The 20,338-nt window shown below is 37.5% G+C and overlaps 1 protein-coding gene across 1 annotated transcript; it reads right to left on the bottom strand.

The window, feature by feature from the left end:
- Positions 1-3,536: 3,536 nt before the first annotated feature.
- pont (RuvB-like helicase pontin) lies at positions 3,537-20,304 on the bottom strand. The gene is made up of 8 exons (XM_071587426.1): positions 20,091-20,304; positions 16,856-16,984; positions 10,225-10,399; positions 9,313-9,515; positions 8,840-9,008; positions 7,099-7,297; positions 4,173-4,367; positions 3,537-3,890 (listed from the first exon to the last, which is right to left on the bottom strand). The coding sequence occupies exons 1-8, from the start codon at positions 20,229-20,231 to the stop codon at positions 3,731-3,733; spliced, it is 1,371 nt and encodes a 456-aa protein (XP_071443527.1). The 5' UTR covers positions 20,232-20,304; the 3' UTR covers positions 3,537-3,730.
- Between the last annotated feature and the right edge of the window lie 34 nt (positions 20,305-20,338).

Raw genomic sequence — 20,338 nt, 5'->3', positions numbered from 1 at the left:
TGTCTGGATTGCGTGTCGTACTCATAAACCCACGTCTCGTCTCCAGTAATGATCCTTTTGATGAATGTGGGATCGGATTCAGCCTCGCAAATCATGTCTTTTGCGACGTCAACACGGTCTCTTTTTTGCATGAAATTGAGGTCTTTTGGCACCAACTTTGCTGCTACACGACGGAAACCCAAATCATTAACCACAATGTCTTGGGCGGATCCATAGGCAATGTTCAAGTCCTCCGCTATTTCTCTGATGGTTAATTTGCGGTTATTGACCAACATTTCTTTTACTTTATCAATTTTTTCACCGACTTTCGATGTCGATGGTCTGCCACTGCGTTCATCATCTTCGATTGACTCACGACCACTTCTGAACCGCTCGTGCCACTGGTAAACGACCGTTTTTTTTAGAGAATCGTTGCCGAAACACTTTTCCAACATTTCCAACGTCCGTGCGCCACTAAATCCGTTTTTTACGCAAAATTTAATACAAGTTCGTTGTTGCAAATTTAAATCCATTTCTGCAATTGTAAAAAATCGCCAACACACACAGAGATAGATGTACTCTAGGCTACGTAACTTTTTCAAATGTCAAGTTATGACACTAAGATTTAAAGGGAATATCAACAACAGATGTACCAATTTAACAAAAAAACAGAACTCAAATCGGAACAATGGGAGCGCCACACGGTGGTTATTCCGGGAACTTTTTGTTCAAGGTAGTATGGTTAGTATTGTGGTCTGTGACATCACCAGGGCCCAAAGGTGGACCAAAAAGAGGTGATCATATCTCCCTTTGGGCCATTCAAGAAAATCATTACCTCTTGTACTTTTTCTAAATTATGTGAATGAGGTCTGGTTGAACATTCAACTGCCTATGATAACAATTATGGCCTCCAATTAATTGATGCAAATGTCAAGCCAAGTTAATTACACTAATGTGGTCAGCAGAAGTAGCCATATTAAAGACCATATTTCTCAACTGTTTCATAGAACTACTCCTGGAGACTGTAAACATACTAAAGATATAACATGTTAAGTTATCAGCTAATTATTTTTTAAAAGCTTACATTTGCATAATACTGCCTTCGTATATGTAAAGATGTATGATTTGCTGTACTATACACACTCATGTTACTGCAGACCACATCAAAGTAGAGGTCTGAATTATCTGAGGGTGACAGGAACACGTGTATGTTTGTGGTCACAACGTAAGCTAGGGGTTGATGATAACATGTCTGCTAAAAAAGAGTGGTTATGTTCTTTCAAACTACATACAGAAGTAGTTAAAGCAAATCACATATGTTGTCGCTAAATGTGATGTTCTTCATCCCTCGTATGACTGAAATGTATTTTAATACAGGGCTACTGCTTTTTAGCATATTGTATGCTAAAAACTGTCAATTAGCAATTACCTAAAGTAGTTATCATTAAAGATCCACTTGGCATCTGCAGAAGGTTATATGCCCCGTGGTAATTATCTGCGAGGTAAAAATGCTTCATTGCATTCTAGAGTTCAATGCATTATGTCACCATCATGAGAACTAGAGTTCACTTGGGTTTCACATGCCCCTTAACCTAAGCTCTTATGCATCCAAATGACTGACAAGAACAGTGTGACCCATTCTTGAAATATGAAAATAAGAGAGAGACTGATTTTTGTTAGCTTTTAAACAACCTGGGAATAATCAAGGAAAAATTATTAATATGGAAATTATGCTGAACAAACTGATTGAACTCCAGAAAAAATGTTATAATTGTTCGTATAAAAACACCAAAGTATCATTTGTGCTATCAACAAAGGGAGAATGATTAATAGGTAAATACTCTTCAATGTCAGTTATTCCTCCAGTTCTGTATAAACAGAAGCAAGCGTTAAAACAAATTTGAGGAAACCACTGAAAATTGGACTTAAAAAGCACATAAAAACTTATTATCAGTGCAATACTTACCACAGTTAGGTGAAATGTGATGTTGGGTATTTTCAAGTAGATATAAAGAGTAAGTAACCTGACCATAAACTTCCAAGATCGTTGATACTTAGGGTTGTTGGGTTTGCTTATCCTCAGGGGAGGGGTGACTCTGAAGGGTTGGGGGATTTTTCAGAAGTGAAAGTTGGTAGTCAAGGAAAGAGAAAGCAAAATAGAATGGTTTTTTTTGGGTAATGACATGTTATAGGGTCTTGTCGCCCCTCTCCTTTCCAAAAAATTGACCTCGAGGGTAAACGAACCCAATGGTTCAATGTACTCAGTCACATCTATGCCATGCCCCCCTCCCCACCTTCAACTTTCCACTCTACTCTGTCCAATGGGTATATATTCAACAGCTGTGTGAGTCACTTGTACCAGATGATGCAGCAAGACGGTGCAACACATTGTACTGCAAAATAAAATCTGTGGAAAGTTACGAACACTTATAATATGGACATCAAACAATTCCACAAAGTGGAGCCTAAAAGTGTGGAGTATATAAAATTAATAATTTTTTAGAATTAGCAAAATGCTCTTACTCTGCATCCTTCATGAAGATGGTGAATACACAAGGCCATATGACCCAGTCCTGTATCAACTAGAATACGTACGTCCTAAACATCAAAAGGCATTCACCAAATACATCTCCATGCACCATGTTTGGTCACTGGGTCCGGAGGATAATTTACATTCCAAAGTAGGCTGTCCACAGCCTTGGGATATGGAATTGTTGAACTGCATTCCATGGAGATTATAATGGTTGTGCTCTTCCATGGACCAAAGCGGCCAACCTACACAATATTTTTGGAACAGGTATAATTTAAAAGAAATGGAAATAATGAAAATATTCCCAATGGCCCCGGATATCACCACACTTACCCCCTCTCAAGACTCATCAAATCCCTGAATACCCTGGTCAACCTATTCTGTTTAACTAGTCTTGTTTGGAATGACTATCCTAATAATGCAAAACATTTACATGACCAAAAGCGCAACCCTTGCTTTGTTGTGTGAACAAGTCACAGATAACCTGGTGAGGTAACATATTGTTTCATTGTGTTTTTAAATTGATTCTGGCATTAATGATGCCTATGTATATTGCTTTGTGATAAAAATCCTCCCTAATTTAAATAATTAAATACAGTTAATTTAATGCTTTTAAGGTGTCAGAAACCTGTGAAAATGAAATTAATAATATTTTAATTATTACTATATTCAATTTTTATTTTTTGAGACCTTTTTTTGCTTAAAACATGTACCTAAATTAAAGGTTTAATATTGAGAGCAAGGTAATGGAGGTAAGAGTACAGACAACAAATAAAATGGTTAATGGAATAAGGTTAAGGCCCAACTGGTAATGCATAGGATTGGAACTAGAAGGGTTGCAAGTAGGTGAATAAGTTGGCATCTTGTAAAACACAAGAACCGAGTGATCAGTTGGAATTGACTAAGTCTTTGTAGAGACCCACTATCAGAGGTAAACACAGATATGTCTTTCCTGATGGTAAACCTCGACCAGCTTACCACTGGAAACTAGGAACCAACTGTCATTAATGATAGCTCATAAATACGGTTAAATGTTTAAGTTTTATATATTTCTACACTTAGAATACAGATTATATGTGAAATTAGACAAACATTGGTGTATTTCACTATTGCAAGAATGTGTTCAATTGTAATACTCCCTCCTGGCTCACATAATAAATGGCAATCACAGATCTTAAACTGAGAAACGTCAAAGTCATGCACCCTGCAACCACACCATGTTCATTTCATATATTTATCACTGTGCTGGGATAAGATTTTGGCAGAAGCTTTACAGTCAAGGAAGAGTTTGGCAACTTCTTCGACATCCTCCTTGGTGATAGTTGTCCTGCCATTCACTCGTGCTGTAAGAGCTGCTGGGGTCAGTATCTGTACCGTGTACCTGTGAGGGGACAGCAGACAAGAGGAAGAGTCAGCAGAGCTATAATCTTTCAATTTTTAACAGATTACAGGCCACTCTCCTAGTAACAACTGCTCTTATAGACCACAAATTTCAAAACTAACACTTGCATAGTGCTGAATACTCAGCCTTCCAACTGTAAGAAATAATAGATTGCCAAATCCAGAGCAGTTATAGCTATTTCACTATAAACTAAAGCATAACTCTCTTTGGACTGAAGAATGATGATCACCTCTTGGTGACAGCATTATTCACCAACATTACCTGAGGGATGTTCGGGAGCCAATTTCCCCGAGCAATGAGAAGGCATCATCGTCAACACTTAAGCCCTCCGTGGCAGCCCTGAGCCTCAGGATTTGTTCCATCTCAGGACGTGAGTACGGCAGGGTGCGGATGATGAGAAGCCGATCCAGCAAGTCCAGGGGTACTCCATGAGGAGAGAGAACGTCCTCAGTGCCTCTGGAATAAGAAACACATTTCCTGAGTCCCACGACCCAATGAGAGCAGTGCATGTGGGCACACACACTCCTATTCCCCCCCTCAACTCTCTTCCTAACTGAACAGTAATCTCCATGGTGTTGTAAAAAAGGTACTGTGGTACTGGTTTTGGAGCCTTTCACATACTTAACTCTAAGAATACCAGGCATACAAGTATGGAATGTGGACTTCACATACCAGATGGTGCACCAGTGCAGTTTGTAGTATAAGCTGCGCCCAGAATTGTTTTAGGCATTAGGGCGCACGCTTTTAGGTGACTACAGATAATGCAGCTTTAGTTTGGACAACCTGCGCAGTAGTACTGGCATCTATATAGTTAAGAATAAGGAATAAACAGGTGATGTCCAAATGTATACATTTTGATATTTGAGATAGCTTCTACAAACATTTGTGTGTAGTTGCAAAACAGCATAGTGGTTTTTGCATAATTTCGAGTTTACTTTACAATTCATGCAACAATCTTTCATGTAAGTTTTCCATTTCTATCTTTTAATTTAGTAGCTTGGGCGATTTTTTGTGCTAGTTTCATTTTCTCTTATGAGACTATATTTAACTCTATAGATTATCCGTTTTTTTTATATTTTGCTAAAATTATTAGGTCAGATGATATTACATTTCAATCATTTCAAACTTTTTATCTTAAAGGAGATAACTTCAGGCGTCACTTTGTGGAAACGATACATATTGCAAAAGAAACACTTGGTTTTTCCACATAAAATATTTATTCACGACCTAGGTTTCGACGCTCAGCGTCATCATCAGGCCTGATGATGACGCTGAGCGTCGAAACCTAGGTCGTGAATAAATATTTTATGTGGAAAAACCAAGTGTTTCTTTTGCAATTTTTATCTTATTTATATGGTATTTTACTCCAGGGTAATTTTTTGGTCATTAATCCTTGTCAGTAATTGTTTTACGATAAGCTTTGGGTCGTGAGTAGTTCATTTATATCTAAGCGTACTTTTCTAGCTAAATGTTTTATATTTATAAGTAAAACTTATCATCAATTCAATATTTATCCTTCAATTATTCTTTGGTAGGCACTTTTTCAATTAATCCGTGTTCCCACTTACTGAAACAATGACTCCCTAAGCAAAGGTTTGGCGAACGGTCTTTGACTACACAGTTGGATTCATGCAGACAGCCATATTTTCACTTAGGGCATTACTAAATGCTTACATCCTCCAAACACAACTTTATGCTTTATTTTCTGCAGTGTTTATATACCAAAATAAGATTTATCAAGCAAACAAACGAGGTATGGATACAAACACAATGACAAAGACCGTGTTCTTAGTCGTGAAATGAAGCACCAAACAAATAAATGTTCTCACCTCTACATTCCAAATATCTTTAACCAATAATTTGATAAAATAAATTTACTACAAGAATTAAACTAAATTCATGCAGAAGACACCAAATTTCTCTTGCCTTTGAAAAGCTTTGACTTTTCTGACCTCGTAATAATAAAGCCCATTATTTTTCAATGAGTAAAGAGTCTCTCAAAGACATAACCATGGTAATTGTGACCAGCAAATATTATACACTCCCGCTATGGCCATTACTCTTCGCCTAATTGTCTCACTTTTAGCACTTGGAATTATGGGGTTGCAACTTGGCATATTTCAGATATACTTCTTGTGCCCTAAATCCAGGGGCCACAATAGGTGTCTAAATTTGCACCCTCTCGCTGACTCAAGAGTTTGGACACCTTTCAAGATGGCATCCACCCTAAATTGGGCGATTTTGGAGCATAAATAACGAGTCTGGACACGGCTATTAAGATTTGACCCTGATGCTATTTTTTGTGCCATCAACAAGTATGACACACGTGTGAGCGATAAATTGAAAAAGTGTAACATTGTGTTGCTGTGTTAATCATACAATGAATGTACAATTCTAACACCAGAATTCAAGGAAAATAACTTTGGATTTTAGAAATGGTATTTCATTATCAAAAGAGAAAATGATAACACATTTGGTTGGAACACATACTCGTATAAGATGCACATATCATATTGCAGAAGATTTAAAGTAAATTTGAAAGAATTAGCAGAGTGGTGAATCATTGGAGGGACCTTATAGGAGTGAAAATGAGAGATAAGCCCAATGCAACTTATAAAAGAAGAATGGTCCACTTGGCTCATTAGAATGGCAAAAGGGTGGCAGATGGAATATACTCTAAGGGGTAGGATTCTAAATGGTGAAGGAAAAACGACAAATGAACTGACACTGTTGCAGTACCTGCAAGTGGTTGCATTGACTTCATGGGAAACATTAGGGGACAGAAGCCCACTGCCCACCGATTCATTCCTACAGCTGGGCATTAAGTCTTGTATTCTTTAAAGTGCTTCTTGGTTCAACATACTACCACAAAACTGATTCACTAACTTGCCACATCAATTTGCTTAGTATTTTAATGGATATTTGAAATGGGGGCATGATTTTACAGCCCAAATAGATAATCATAAGAAAATCGTGGTTACTTTGACAAGGCATATCTCAAATTCCAATATTTTGAGTCCATTGCGTATTAAAAAAATTATCATCTTAATATTAAATGTATGTTTTTGTACAGAATTTGAGTCTCTCATAACATTAAACAAATCCAGGACGTTGCACTTCCAATTACATTTCAAAATTGCTGAAGTTACTAACCAAAGAGGACTTGGCTCCCTATCCAACAACCTACCTGATGACACACCGTCCTCGGTTGGTGGCGAAGATCACAATTGGTGCAATTGCACTTTCCAGGGCTCGATGGAGATAAGTAAAGCACTCAATGTCCAGCATGTGCACCTCATCAATAAATAATACTCCTGGTATCAATTCGGCAATTCCCTGGTCTATGTATTTGTTAACTACTTTATTTATTTCTTTACGAAGTTTATCTGCAAAAACAAAATTGAAAAAAGATATAGGATCACCATTTAGTCAACATAAACCATAAGAGTTCAATGGCACATTCATTGCCATTCTTAAAAATATTTCACAAAATGACTGAAAAAAAGATGCATAAAATATTCATTTACTCATGGATTATATGCATACATCACAAATCTGATTTCTCGAACGAATATCAACAATGCAATTCCACATCCTCGTCAGTATCCAGTGAAACTTGCCCGTCTGCACTTATTTATATTCTACTTGCAATGAATTGAGTATCAACCCAGCTATCAATTTTATCATGGATTACATCCTAGGGAAAATTTGAGACTGCTCTTGTGATGGCAACAATAAGATCAATCGTGTATGATGACACGTCATGGGCAACACATTTCACTTCATTAATTAAAGGCTATATAAATAAACACCTTAAATGAACATCAAATAACATTTGATTGCAATTATATTAAGACATATAGTAGTGGTATTGTCAAATTCTGAATAAACAATGACCTGAAATAACGGACAGAAAAAGAACCTCAAAAAGTTAAAACTTAGTTCAATTCTATTTTTTCCCAGCTAGTTTTCACTGATGACCTACTCCCATTGCAACTTTTGGGCCAGAATCCCACCAAGAAAAGCCTTAAAAATTCATGACAGGCAGTGCACGCTTAGCTAATAGTTGAAAGTTGGTAATCAAAATACTCCTAAGCCACCACAAGTATGAACCAGAAATATATACACCCATAAGCTTGTATTTCAATTATTAGATTAAAATCTTTACTGAAGAGGATGCACAAAAGGGAAAAAAGACACCACTAAAGAAAGAGGGGTTGCCTAAGCCAGATCTGAAGGTACCCGAAGTCAAAAAGGATCTGGCAGAATGAGACTGGTTTGAGGTAATGTTGACGCCAAAGGGGGAGTTAACTGTGAGGGTGTGAAAAAAGTGAAGGCATCCTCTCAGTCTGATCAAGGATTTATATTTTGTCTCTCCTACACACGCGTGACGGCAAATAAATGCCAGGATTCATACCATAACTTGCATGCCCACCTTCATTAATTACAGACCGTTTATGTGCCCTACACTCCTGTTTTTCTTCTCAAATCATGCAGAAAAAGAAGGCATTACATGTACTTGTATTACACACACAATATGGGGAACTTTTTAACTGCAATCATTATCACTCATTGTGATTTCAGAAGGGCAATAATGAGCACCCCTCCTCTTCCCACACATTCTGCCTCCCCAAGTGGAAAGGAAGAATCACTGACTTTTTAAAATTTTGACTGAGATGAAACAAATGGCATTCTTGGGAGACAAGCTTAATGAATTCTAAAAATGTAAGCACCCACATTACACAACAGTGACTAACATCTGTCAACCCTGTTGGGTTTCCCACATTCATTTCCCAGGAGGTCCTGATCTTAGCTGCTCTTTGTGGTGAGAAATGAGACCTGCAAGCACACACACGGGGAGTACAAGCACATAAGCAATACTTGCCACATGGGCAACTAAAAATAAAGAGCACAGATTCAGCCTTCACCTGTGATCTCTGTCTTCTTGGGCTTCATGAGCTGCCCCATGAGGGAGAGGACGTCTTGACCACCTTGGGGCCGTGCATTGGCCACATCCAGGTCATGCAGTGTCACGTCCTGAATCACCTCCTTCTTCTTGTGCACCTCTCCCTTTGGCAACGGCACGTACTCCTCTGCCTGCACACATATTACAACTTGGGTCAATACATAAGTGGTCAAAATACATTACCCCCATCATTCTAAATATTTAACACACTTTACGTTATTCAGCCATAATTTGTTGGAACAAAAACACAAAAAATATGAAGTTTCTCTTTATAAACAATTTCAGTGTAAATATTTTGCCCATAACACACAAACAATTTTGAAGAATGCTGACAATAATTCAATGATTTTTCCCTACTGCTACAGTTGATGATAACCCCAGTGTAAGACACCAAAATATAGAGTCCTCAACTAAGGTCGAAAGTAGGTCACTTACTTCGAGGTCAAATTCTGTAGCGAAGGTGTCACTACGGCCTTGGCGTTTGACTGCCCCACTGTTTGCCTCAATATAGATGACATCCCCACCCTCAACCTTTTCCTTCTGCAAGGCCTCATAAATTGATGGATCCAGTTTCAACTGTTTTGTTCCCTTTGCAGTCTTTAAACCAATTATAACATGGCTTACTGTTTTACCATACCCTGAAACATAAAAACAAAATTTTACGTACAAGACTTATGAATTTTGGGACTGGCAGAAGACCCTCACTAAATCATGACAACCTCAAAGGGTGGTCATTATATACAAAATCAAGATTCAACCACCCAGGGCCCACTTGAATAAGTGAACTTAAGAAAAATGTTAGCATGAGTATTTGACTTTTTGCTCAAGTGGAAAATCTTTTAAAAAAATGAAACTTGCCACTCCATTCACTGCATGAAAACAATGCAGCGCATTGAATGAATGACAAACCTCCCATCAATATGTACCACAATTATTGATAGAGATTAGATTTATATACATAGAGGGATAGCAGTGATCCATGATAATTTACTTGGGGGTCACCAATGGATCTTTTACTTTATTGCAAAAATATCTTCAAAAATAAACACAGTATTGATATATGTATATTTATACTATTCTTTCACCAGAGTCACCTCATTCAAAACTTCCCTCAAATTTCCCCAGAACCCATTCCTGTTTCTTTCACATAATCTATCATCCTTGCATGATATGGGCTGGTTGTATTACAAAGTTGAGGTTGGAGAGCAAATAACACATGCATAAATATTTAGAAAGAACTTCAAAACCTCAATTACAAGTAGATATTAAATGAACTTGACAACTAGAGAAATGCACACTGCTTGTTTTGAAATAAAGGAGAATAATGACCATGAATAATAAACTCACCACCCATTGGATTCTCTGTTTCCACTGGTGTTAACTCTGTGACTTCACCTTCAAACACTTCTTTCGTTTCCTTTATTCGGAGGCCAATGGCCCGTCTAAAGTTTTCCATCAACACTTCAGTCTTCTTTATCTCAGAGCTGTAAACTTCTGACCCAACCATGGGACAAAATGGAACCTGCAGAGAAAAGCACGAGGTGATAAAGGGTTTGCATAGGCCACTCCTTCAGCTGTGGCCCACTGGAGGGTACATTAGATGGTAGTTTCACAAGATGGATGCCAGAATATCAGTAAACATGCATATGGTAAATAATATACAAAAAAGAAGCGCCTCAAATGACAACAATTTCAAACAATACACTGGGCCAGAACCTTAAATATGCATTTGCCATAGAACTTGTTTAGTGCACCAGTGTTCACACTGCTAAATGAAAATAATTGGAGCAGGGTTGCTCTAAATCACTGGAAAAGTTTTCATAAGTTCAAAATTTCAATTTTTATTTAAGTATGGGGAACTTGTAGTCCAGTGGGTGGAGTGCTGGGCTACTAACAGGAGTATGAGGGTTTGATTCCAGGTGATACCTCTAAGACTCTCAACTTCACACAAGATTTGATTTTTTGGGAACCACATTTTCCTAAGAAACCATAGGTGGCACAGGGAAAGGAACTGCTGCCCCCCCCCCACTTTCTTATATTGTGAATTTCAGATGCTACACAGGGTTTGGTATTAGGCGAGCTCCACCCTCACCTCTCACAGCCACCTTCAGGTTGATTACTGAGATTTACGCCAGTTGAACAGTGCCAAGTTCAAATTTTCTCTAATTTCACTAGAAAATCCTGTTCTTTGACAATCACCCTCTTAAACTTTAAGTGGAACACCCAATACTGTTGAGCATTTTACCTACACTGCCTGCCTAACTTTTCTACTTCCATATTCCAAACTTACTCAAGTTTTCAAGGTTTCTAATAACTCTTACTAACATATATCTTACTAACTTCTAATAACATATTATTTTCAACGCATCAATTTACATTCGTGGAGATAAAAGCAGAACCGACGAACTTAGTTATTATTCAGGTATACATGCCACCGAGCAACCATAAGGAAGAAGAGGTCGATAAGATATAAGATCAGTTAGAGGACATGATCGCGTGTGTTCCAGCAGGGAAACATTTGATAGTGATGGGGGATATGAATGCGACGGTAGGCGAAGGAAGAGATGGTCATGAGGTGGGCGACTATGGTTTAGGCACGAGGAATGACCGCGGGGAGAAAGCAGTTGAGTTCTGCAGGAGACAGGGGTTAGTCATCACCAACACTTGGTTTAGACACCACAAAAGACGCAGGTATACATGGAAAATGCCAGGTGACAGAGGAAGATATCAACTAGATTATATCCTGGTTAGACACAGGTTTAGGAATAGTGTGATAAATTCCCACAGCTTTCCGGGAGCGGATACGGACTCAGACCACAATTTAGTTGTTATGAAATGTAGCGTACGTTTCAAAAAGATAAGGCAGGGGCGGCGAGTTAGAAAATGGAATGTAGAAGCATTAAATGGGTTGAAAAGGAAGGAATACAAACAGGCGGTAGAGAAAATAATGGAGGATGGTAAAGGGCTTATTACTATCGAAGAAGAATGGGAAATGATCAAAAAAGGGTTGTCTAAAGCCGCAAAAGACACTATTGGAACCGTTAACGCTAAAAGGACTAGGAAACCATGGATCACGGATGAGATGATTACAAAGATGGATGAGCGGCGAAAATGGAAGAATATAAATACAGAATTAGGCAAAATGAAGTACAAAGAATTGAACAATAAATTGAGGCGGGCAACAAATAAGGCAAAAGACGCATGGTGGAAGACGCAGTGCGAGGATATGGAAAGTCTCCAGAGGAAGGGCGAAATCGGTGCGCTGTACAGCAAAGTTAAATCGTTATCGGGAAGTAAGAAAGGAAGAGCTATGCTAATAGTTAGAGATAAGGCGGGTAAGGTAATAGTTGACGCAGGAAAGATCCAAGAGAGATGGAAGGAGTATATAGAAGAACTGTATAGTAAAGAACTCAGACCAACACAGTTAGACATTGAAAAAGAAAATGACGTAGAGGAAGACAGCTTAGGTCCAGGCATACTAGACAATGAGATAGAAAGGGCATTAAGGGAGATGAAACTAAATAAGGCCGTGGGAGTAGATAACATTCCCGTGGAACTTTTAAAATGCTTAGGAAAATGTGGGAGGAAGAGGCTATATGGGCTGATCCGTAGCATTTATGAGGAGGGAATCTGGCCGGAAGACTTTGTGAGAGCAGTTTTAGTTCCGATTCCGAAAAAGGTAAAGGCCACGTCATGTGAGGACTATAGGACAATTAGTTTGATATCCCACGCAGCTAAAGTTGTTCTCAGGATCATAAACAAACGGATAGAGAGTAGGGCAAATGATTACTTAGGGGATGATCAGTTTGGGTTTAGGAAGGGGAGAGGTACGCGTGATGCCATTGCAGTAATGAGGTTATTAATCGAGAGGAATATAGAACACAACCAGGAGGTATTTGCCTGTTTCGTAGATTTTGAAAAAGCGTTTGATAGAGTGAATTGGGAAAAACTAATGAGAATATTGCAGAAGATAGGAATAGATTGGATGGATAGGAGGCTAATCCGCAACCTGTACATGTCTCAGACTGCTCAGGTGCGGGTGGGGAACGGGGAGTCCGGATGGGCAGTGTTAGCAAGGGGTGTAAGGCAGGGTTACCCATTATCACCGTTGCTGTTCAACCTGTATGTAGAGGAAATGATGAAAGAGGTATGGGAAGAATTGGAGGTAGGAATGAAAGTGGGCGGGGAATTCGTAAAATCAGTTAGGTTTGCTTGAGACCAAGCTTTAGTTTGTCAGTCAGCCAAGGGGTTGCAGGCATTGGTTAGCAAATTGGAAATTCAGTGCGACAGGCATGGGATGCGAATCAATATTAATAAAACAAAGGTTATGCGATTTTCTAGAAAGAAAAAGGGCAAGCTTAACATTAAAATAGGAGGGCAAAAACTAGAGCAGGTAGAACAGTTTACGTATCTCGGTAGTGTTTTGGACCAACACGGTCAAAGTAGTAGGGACGTAAGGAGAAGAATTGCGCTAGGCAAAGAGGCTTTCACGAGGAGGAGGGAGTTGATGACGGGGACTTTGAGTAAGGATGTTAAGAAAAGACTCGTAAAAACTTTGATATGGAGCGTAGCTATGTACGGCGCGGAAACGTGGTCATTGAAGCAGGAGGATAGACGTAGACTGGAGGCTTTTGAAATGTGGGTGTGGAGAAGAATGGAGAAGGTGAAATGGACAGAGAAGAAAACAAATGAGGAAGTACTTGGTATGGTGGGCGAAGAGAGGGGTTTGTTGGGAGCAATCCTATGGAGGCAGGAAAAGTGGATGAAGGGGGTGTTGACCGGCAGTGGGATGTTGAAGACTGTGATAGAGGGTAGAATGTTGGGCAAAAGAGGAAAGTGAAGGAACAGGATAGGGATGTTTGACGGGATGAAGGGAGGAAGAAAGTACTCAGAGATGAAGAGGGACCTGGTGTAGAGTAGAATTTAGGGTTGTGTTTTGTTAGTAGTCACAAAATATTTGTTTGGTAGTTGTGTCCATCGAAAAACCTACCTTAACCGGTAGATAACCTTAAAAAAAAAAAAAATTTACATTCTTCCGAATGGAGCATATCTTAGAGCATTCTTTATTTTCTTTAATTTTGAAGTTATGCATTTTTAGTAGTAAACTTGAAGATTTTAGTCAAAAAAACTGGCATATGAAGTTAAAATACATAAAATCAATTAGAAATGAACATACTTACTCCCTATCATGTTCCATTTGAGAATTATTAGAGAGTAATAACTTTTTCTAACATTTGTGCATATGTTTGCTGGAATTTTTGCTGGCTATGTTTACCTCTTTTGGGATTTTTTTCTAATCTAGACATGTCATATTATTCATATATAACATGCTACTTATTTTGAACAAATAAACATCATTTTGGAGTGGTGTACGGCATTTTCATTTGGTAAAAACTGGAAATTATGGATAGAAAGCCAGCATTTTTGACCTTCACCTTTTAAAGGGACACATTGAAGATTATAATAAAATAGTTTCCAAATTTTTCATAGGTGATGGAAATGCTGTATTTGTTTGTGTCAGAATTACTGTAGAACCTCCAAGTCCAAGAGTGATTTCACTGATTTTTTTAAATATGTGTATCACTGGTTAAAAATATACTGCAAAAATTTTTTATTAAATGCTATAGTGTTCTGCCCATATCTTAAGCACTTGCCATCACTCTCTTGCCTGACCAGAACTTTATTGGCTTAATTTGCAACACCTATTTAGCAGAAAAAATTAGCAATGGTCACTGCTTTAAAATTTTATCCCAGCAGATATGATTTATTACAAAGAATACCATTAGGTATCTTCATTTTGTTTTCAGCTACATTTTACATTTTATTTGATTCAATTCCACACATTCCTTGTGCTAAGAGCAGAGCCACTTCTTGGGTGGGAATTGGATTAGTAAGCGCTCTCTTATTGATCCAAATGGACACAACCGTCTGCAGTATGAAGCCAAATGCTCCTACAGACATTCTTGTGTACTCAAGAAGCCTAATTTCTTAAGCTATGAAAGAGATGAGCGTTCCTCATTAATTGTTATTATTGTACTTAAGGTATGTCAACATTATGCTATCCTCAGTTCTTCATAATTGGGTCTAAACTTATTTTTGGGTCCACCCCACACCTTCTTTTCCTTCCTTTATGAAATACATCGCCCCCTCAGGAATCTGCTTTAGCGTAGAAATAGCAGCTTCGCGTGTTTCCCTGAGGACTACATACTGTCAACTTGGGAGTTAGAGGGGAGTTCTGTTCTCAAGCGTGAACATTACCACTATAATTGAACCTGGGGCCAATCAATTATCGGCTACTCTGACAATACACCACTTGTATCACAGTGGAAGCTTTACAGGGCAAAAATGTTGGTGATACGGGGGAGGATGGATTTACAGTTATTGCCGACTAAAAGAAAGCTTCCATTTTGTCATAGTAGTAGTCATTAGGGAATGGCAGCTTAAGTCATTTGGGCCATTAGGGATAGTTAGGTAATTTGGCAGAGGTAATATACCCAGGGAATGGGTGGAGGATGGAGAGAACCCTGTCATAAACTATTAGCAAAAAGTGCTGAGGAGTCTACAGAGTCCCATCTAATGAATGGCATACTTCACTTTAGGCACTTCAATCAGCACCCCAAGTTCGGATCAGGGTATCCCTGAAAGACTCCCACGCCATCACCATCACACCAACCAAATCTATAGATAGCTTCTTCATTCAGCCTTTAACACAATAATGAGTTTTGTTTCTTTAAGCTAGATTCAAGGTGTCGAACCATGCATGCACCATGTTTCACCATTGTGAGTGCAGGATTGTTGGCCTACACACACACATGGACTCCATCAATACAGAAGCCTATTTTGTTGACGTCAAATATACACCAACAAATGTCTAACCCAGTATGTCGCCATCTGCTCAAAAGCTGTTTAATTCATTTTTTTTATCCTTTGAATTATCTCAAGGGAAGAGCAATGCCTCTTGTCTCATGCTGCGATTGAGGATATAAGTATTAATTTACGAGTCTAGTTCTAGACTGTTGGTTAATGGCCATAAGATAAGGGCAAACCATTGATTTCAAATTGGTGAATAGGGTATTCCAATAAACTGCACTAAGATGGCACAACTATTACAATGTACAAAACATCATCCTGCTTGACAATTTCCGAGGAACTGTGTGATATGCCAGTAACTTTTAATGGAGGCATCCTCTAAATGTAAAAGTTACTGTTGCGGCATTTCCAGCAGTTTCTTTGAATTTGTCAATGGTAAAACAGCCCTAGTAATTAAAGTTGGCTTTAACCTCGTGAACTATGGTGCATCGCACATTTCTAAGAATGCCCATGATATTGTACATACAATATTTTGTCACAACACCTTGTTCCTTTGAAGCCCTTAAAATCTTGTGTAAGAGGACACCAAGGTAGCTCAACTGGCTAAAAGCACTCGGCTAGACATCTAGGGATCCCAGTTTGAATCCCAGTCAATGCCAATAATTGTTACACCCTGAAATTATCCTGATTGATTTGTATAGCCCATTGGGGTTTTATTTTTGTTTAAAAAACTAATTGGGTAAAATTTTCTATTAACAAATACTGCACACCATTTGCAAACAATAAACCATTGAGTAATAATGATTTACTTTCAGAGCATAATGATATTTTCCACAAAAATATCCTATGATACATGTTAGAACATTGGAAGATGTAGTAATAAGAAACTATCACTACAGAAAGTGAAACATTTGCTTAATATTTAATCTTGATAATACAAACAAAAGGAGTGACACAATGAGTGACATAAATTATGGCAGCATTGTAAGGAGTCATTTGCACTGACAGAAAAATAGCTGTGCTATGTCATAAAAAGCAAATACAGAGTGTGTTACTATTATAGACCATGCTGACACGTGAATATGTAAATAAGTTGCAGCTTTCAAAGTGATGATGAAAATGACACTAGATAAGTCTATTCCCCAAGAGAGAGGAATCAAGTACTAACCTTGCTTCCCAGCTCCTGTGCTATTGCGAGGGCAATGGCAGTCTTCCCTGTGCCTGGGGGCCCAGCCAGCAGCACAGCACGACCAGCCATCTTCTTAGACTTGATTAGATCAACCACAATTCCAGCAGCCTATAATACGATGAATAATAGAAAATGTAAAACCAACAACACTACAGAATGATTTCTCAGATACCAAGGTTCCTGCCAACCATATGGAATGGCAATGCCTCTTGGTAAAAAGGTATTTCTTCTACTGTAGCTTTTACCAGGGACCAGAAAAGTAATGAGCCATAAATGCGTTTCGATAATTTGCATAAATTCCTCACTGATTAAATTTCATAAATTTATATAAGTTGGACATACAAGATCAGGATTGGGAATTGTGCCAAAAAGAAGGGAGTGGGATCAGTTACAGCCACTTATCTTAATTTTTAACCGGTGGCAAGTATGTAATACATTTTTAATAGCAACTAAATATAGTACTAGTAGATTTAAGTTACTTTTGATAAAACTTTAAAAGTGGATTTAGATGATAAGTGTAATACCAGAAGACATTGCTATACTGCTTTCACATATGAAGGTACTATTTTCATTGAGGTTAATACACTGAAAATCTGATAACCAGGAATCATGCTAATAGATAAATAAAGTTGTATGTACAGATGGGGACACAAAAGTATTATTTACTAGTTTTAGACATTTTACAGACACGTTTTGTTTTAGAAAAAGCTGGTTTTGAAATTTCTGCCTTTGAAATCGATAGTACTTGAACTAAAAAATCAGGAAAGAATCATACTAAATCTGATTTAAAATGAAATACATGAGACTGAAATAAAAAAGTATTGATTACTTCAATTTAACAAATATGTGCTTTTTGATAACAATGAGTAAATTACAAGTAATAGTTATACATACTTATTTAAACACAATTGCAAGTTCAAAATAACTAAAAAGGTATTATTAATTTTATCATTATCCACGACCACTAATGACAAGTGTTAATTGGTAGGCTATTATTCTTGGCAAATTGATGGATGTGGCAAATTTTATAAGCTGTGTGTGCCAATCTACAGCTACTATGCCTATTAGGGGTTTGTGGTAGTCTAGTCTAGATTGGGCTACTGACCAGAGGGCCAGTGCCGTTCTTCTTCAAGATAATAAAAGCTGAATTTGCTTCTAGTCACCTGTACAAAACTGAAATTTGGTAATCTCTCAGGGAATCATGAAAATAGTTTTTGTAACATCAAGGTCCCATGAATACCATTATGAAATCCACAATGCCATTCACAGTTATCATAGACCTTTGAATAGACTGAAGTCGTTCGGAAATCAACAAAGCTACTCCTGTAATCAAAGGATGTTATAAAAACTCTGCACCATGACAATGAAATAGTTTATATGCCTGGCAAATAAGTTAAAGGACAATATCTATTAATTCCAGATGTCTCTTAGCAAGTGTGCATAATATAAGCATTTCGCATCGATGATGAAACGACATAATATGTAAAGGTAACTGATCTTTAATAAATTTTTGCCTGCTGTTACTGAATAAGAAGCTATTTCAATTAAGCATTTTTGCTGACAAACTCAAGTGAAAATTTTTGTGGACTGAAGATGGACATAATTTATTAAAAGTCTGCTGAAAAAGTGATACTCGTTATTTAAATTGAAAGATACCAAAACAATCGTCAATAAACTGCTATTTAACAACAATTAACTCATTACTCATGTCATGCCAAGAGAGGCGGTGAATTGCCCTGAGAAAGCATTTGATATATAAACTTCTGTTGAAATGAGTAAAACCTACCAAAAAATTCAAAATCAGGACCAATGAGTTGTTATGAACTGTATGGTCCCATAGAAAATAGTATTCATGAACATTTCCGACCAAAACAACAAGTATTTTTTCCAACAGGACAGAAATACTCAGGAACACAAACAAAGATTATTAAAGAAGTTGATCAGAATCTTGAAAGATTAAATTACCAAGTTTGGTTTTCCTGCACCATATGCTTCAGGAATTAATGTACATAAAACGTTTTATCCAGCTAAAAAAATGGAATTTAAAATTGGAATTCTTTAGTCAATATCATCAAAGGGTTCGATTGGCAGGGAAAGGAATAGAAACAGGACAACAAATGTATTTTCTTGAGGCATACAAAGAGTACCAAAATTTCAGAAGTTAGGTTTTGACAATAGGGGTGATAACTGAAGTATACCCCATGCGATAGCCCTGAAATATCAACATACACCATTAATAAAGCCGCACTGAGCTGACCATCCAGCAAAATTGTTCTTCAGTAGGACGTCAAAATCAACACATGACATCAGAATGACTCGTTACTTGATAATCATAATAAATTAAGGCCATCAATCTCTGATGCGAGCTGATAAATGATCTAACGTACTAAATACTAGAAGGCACATGGTTAAAAATGAAAGGTTCTTACTAGGAATGCTAGTATTCCACAACATGAAGTAAGTTGTTAAAAAAAATCAATTCCCCACAGTTATTGAATCAAAATATCTATTAATGCATTAATGTTAGCAAACATAATAACAGTCACCAAAATCCTAATTATAAGATCACAAAACTGTACTCCTCATCTGATTATGTTTTAGTGTTAGAAATAATTAATAAAGAAAATTACAGTCAGACCAATGAGAACAGTTCAAGTCTTCGGATTTAAATGATTACTTATGAAATTAACAAAAATAATTCCGGTTCATTAAATTGTTACAATCCATTAAACATTACATATTATAATAAAAAATTAAAAACTAGTAATGTTTGAGTTAAACTAGAGAAATGTTAGGAAAGAAAAAATCAAATTAAAATGACATGCCCGACTAGCCTCTAGATAGCAATTAATCTGAAAAAACACTACCATGTTGATTGGATAAATTAATTACATTTGCCACCCATGACAGATATATAAGTATAATGATTAAAAAATGATAGCTTCAATCTTTATCTACACAACAATTACTTAAGCTACGGCTATTCATAATATTCACCACTACGAGGTTTCTACGCTGTTATGCCACATTCTTCTCTGCTAAAGAAAAATTTAAAAATCCGTAATTATTGATTTAATTATTACCATTACTACGACACAAACGAAAATGGCCAATTTGAATGGTTAAAATACTCGCCACAAGTGTTACCATAAAAATCTATTCCACAGTTGACCGAGTTAAACGCTTATTTCGGGAAAACTACAGAATCAGTTACCTCACGTGCATTTGCTTGCCCTACGAGACCGGCAGCAATTTTAATCGGTGCACCATTTTCATCGAGACCAAGGCCTTTTATGTGCGTATGGGCTGATATCCTTTGAGTCTTAGCTGTGCTTTTGACCTCTTCTATCTTCATTTTAATGCGATGAATAAAACTTAACTCTCCTAATATTGCTTTCAAGGATCCGTTGTCGGCGCGTTATTTACGCTTTCAGCGCTTATTTACGCTTGATTCGCCTCATC

The sequence above is a fragment of the Hetaerina americana genome, unplaced genomic scaffold, assembly GCF_022747635.1.
Source record: "Hetaerina americana unplaced genomic scaffold, ioHetAmer1.1.p SCAF_3, whole genome shotgun sequence".
In the NCBI taxonomy this organism is placed as follows: domain Eukaryota; kingdom Metazoa; phylum Arthropoda; class Insecta; order Odonata; family Calopterygidae; genus Hetaerina; species Hetaerina americana.
Note: the sequence above shows the minus strand (reverse complement) of the source record. Positions and strands in the feature narration are given on the sequence as shown.

Excerpts from the sequence above, each read along its gene's own strand:
- pont (XM_071587426.1), bottom strand. The coding sequence starts at position 20,231 with ATGAAGATAGAAGAGGTCAAAAGCACAGCTAAGACTCAAAGGATATCA. Across the intron at positions 16,985-20,090 it reads GGCAAGCAAATGCACGTGAG|GCTGCTGGAATTGTGGTTGA; the intron begins GTAACTGATTCT and ends ATCGTATTATAG. Across the intron at positions 9,516-10,224 it reads AACAGAGAATCCAATGGGTG|GGTATGGTAAAACAGTAAGC; the intron begins GTGAGTTTATTA and ends TTTATGTTTCAG.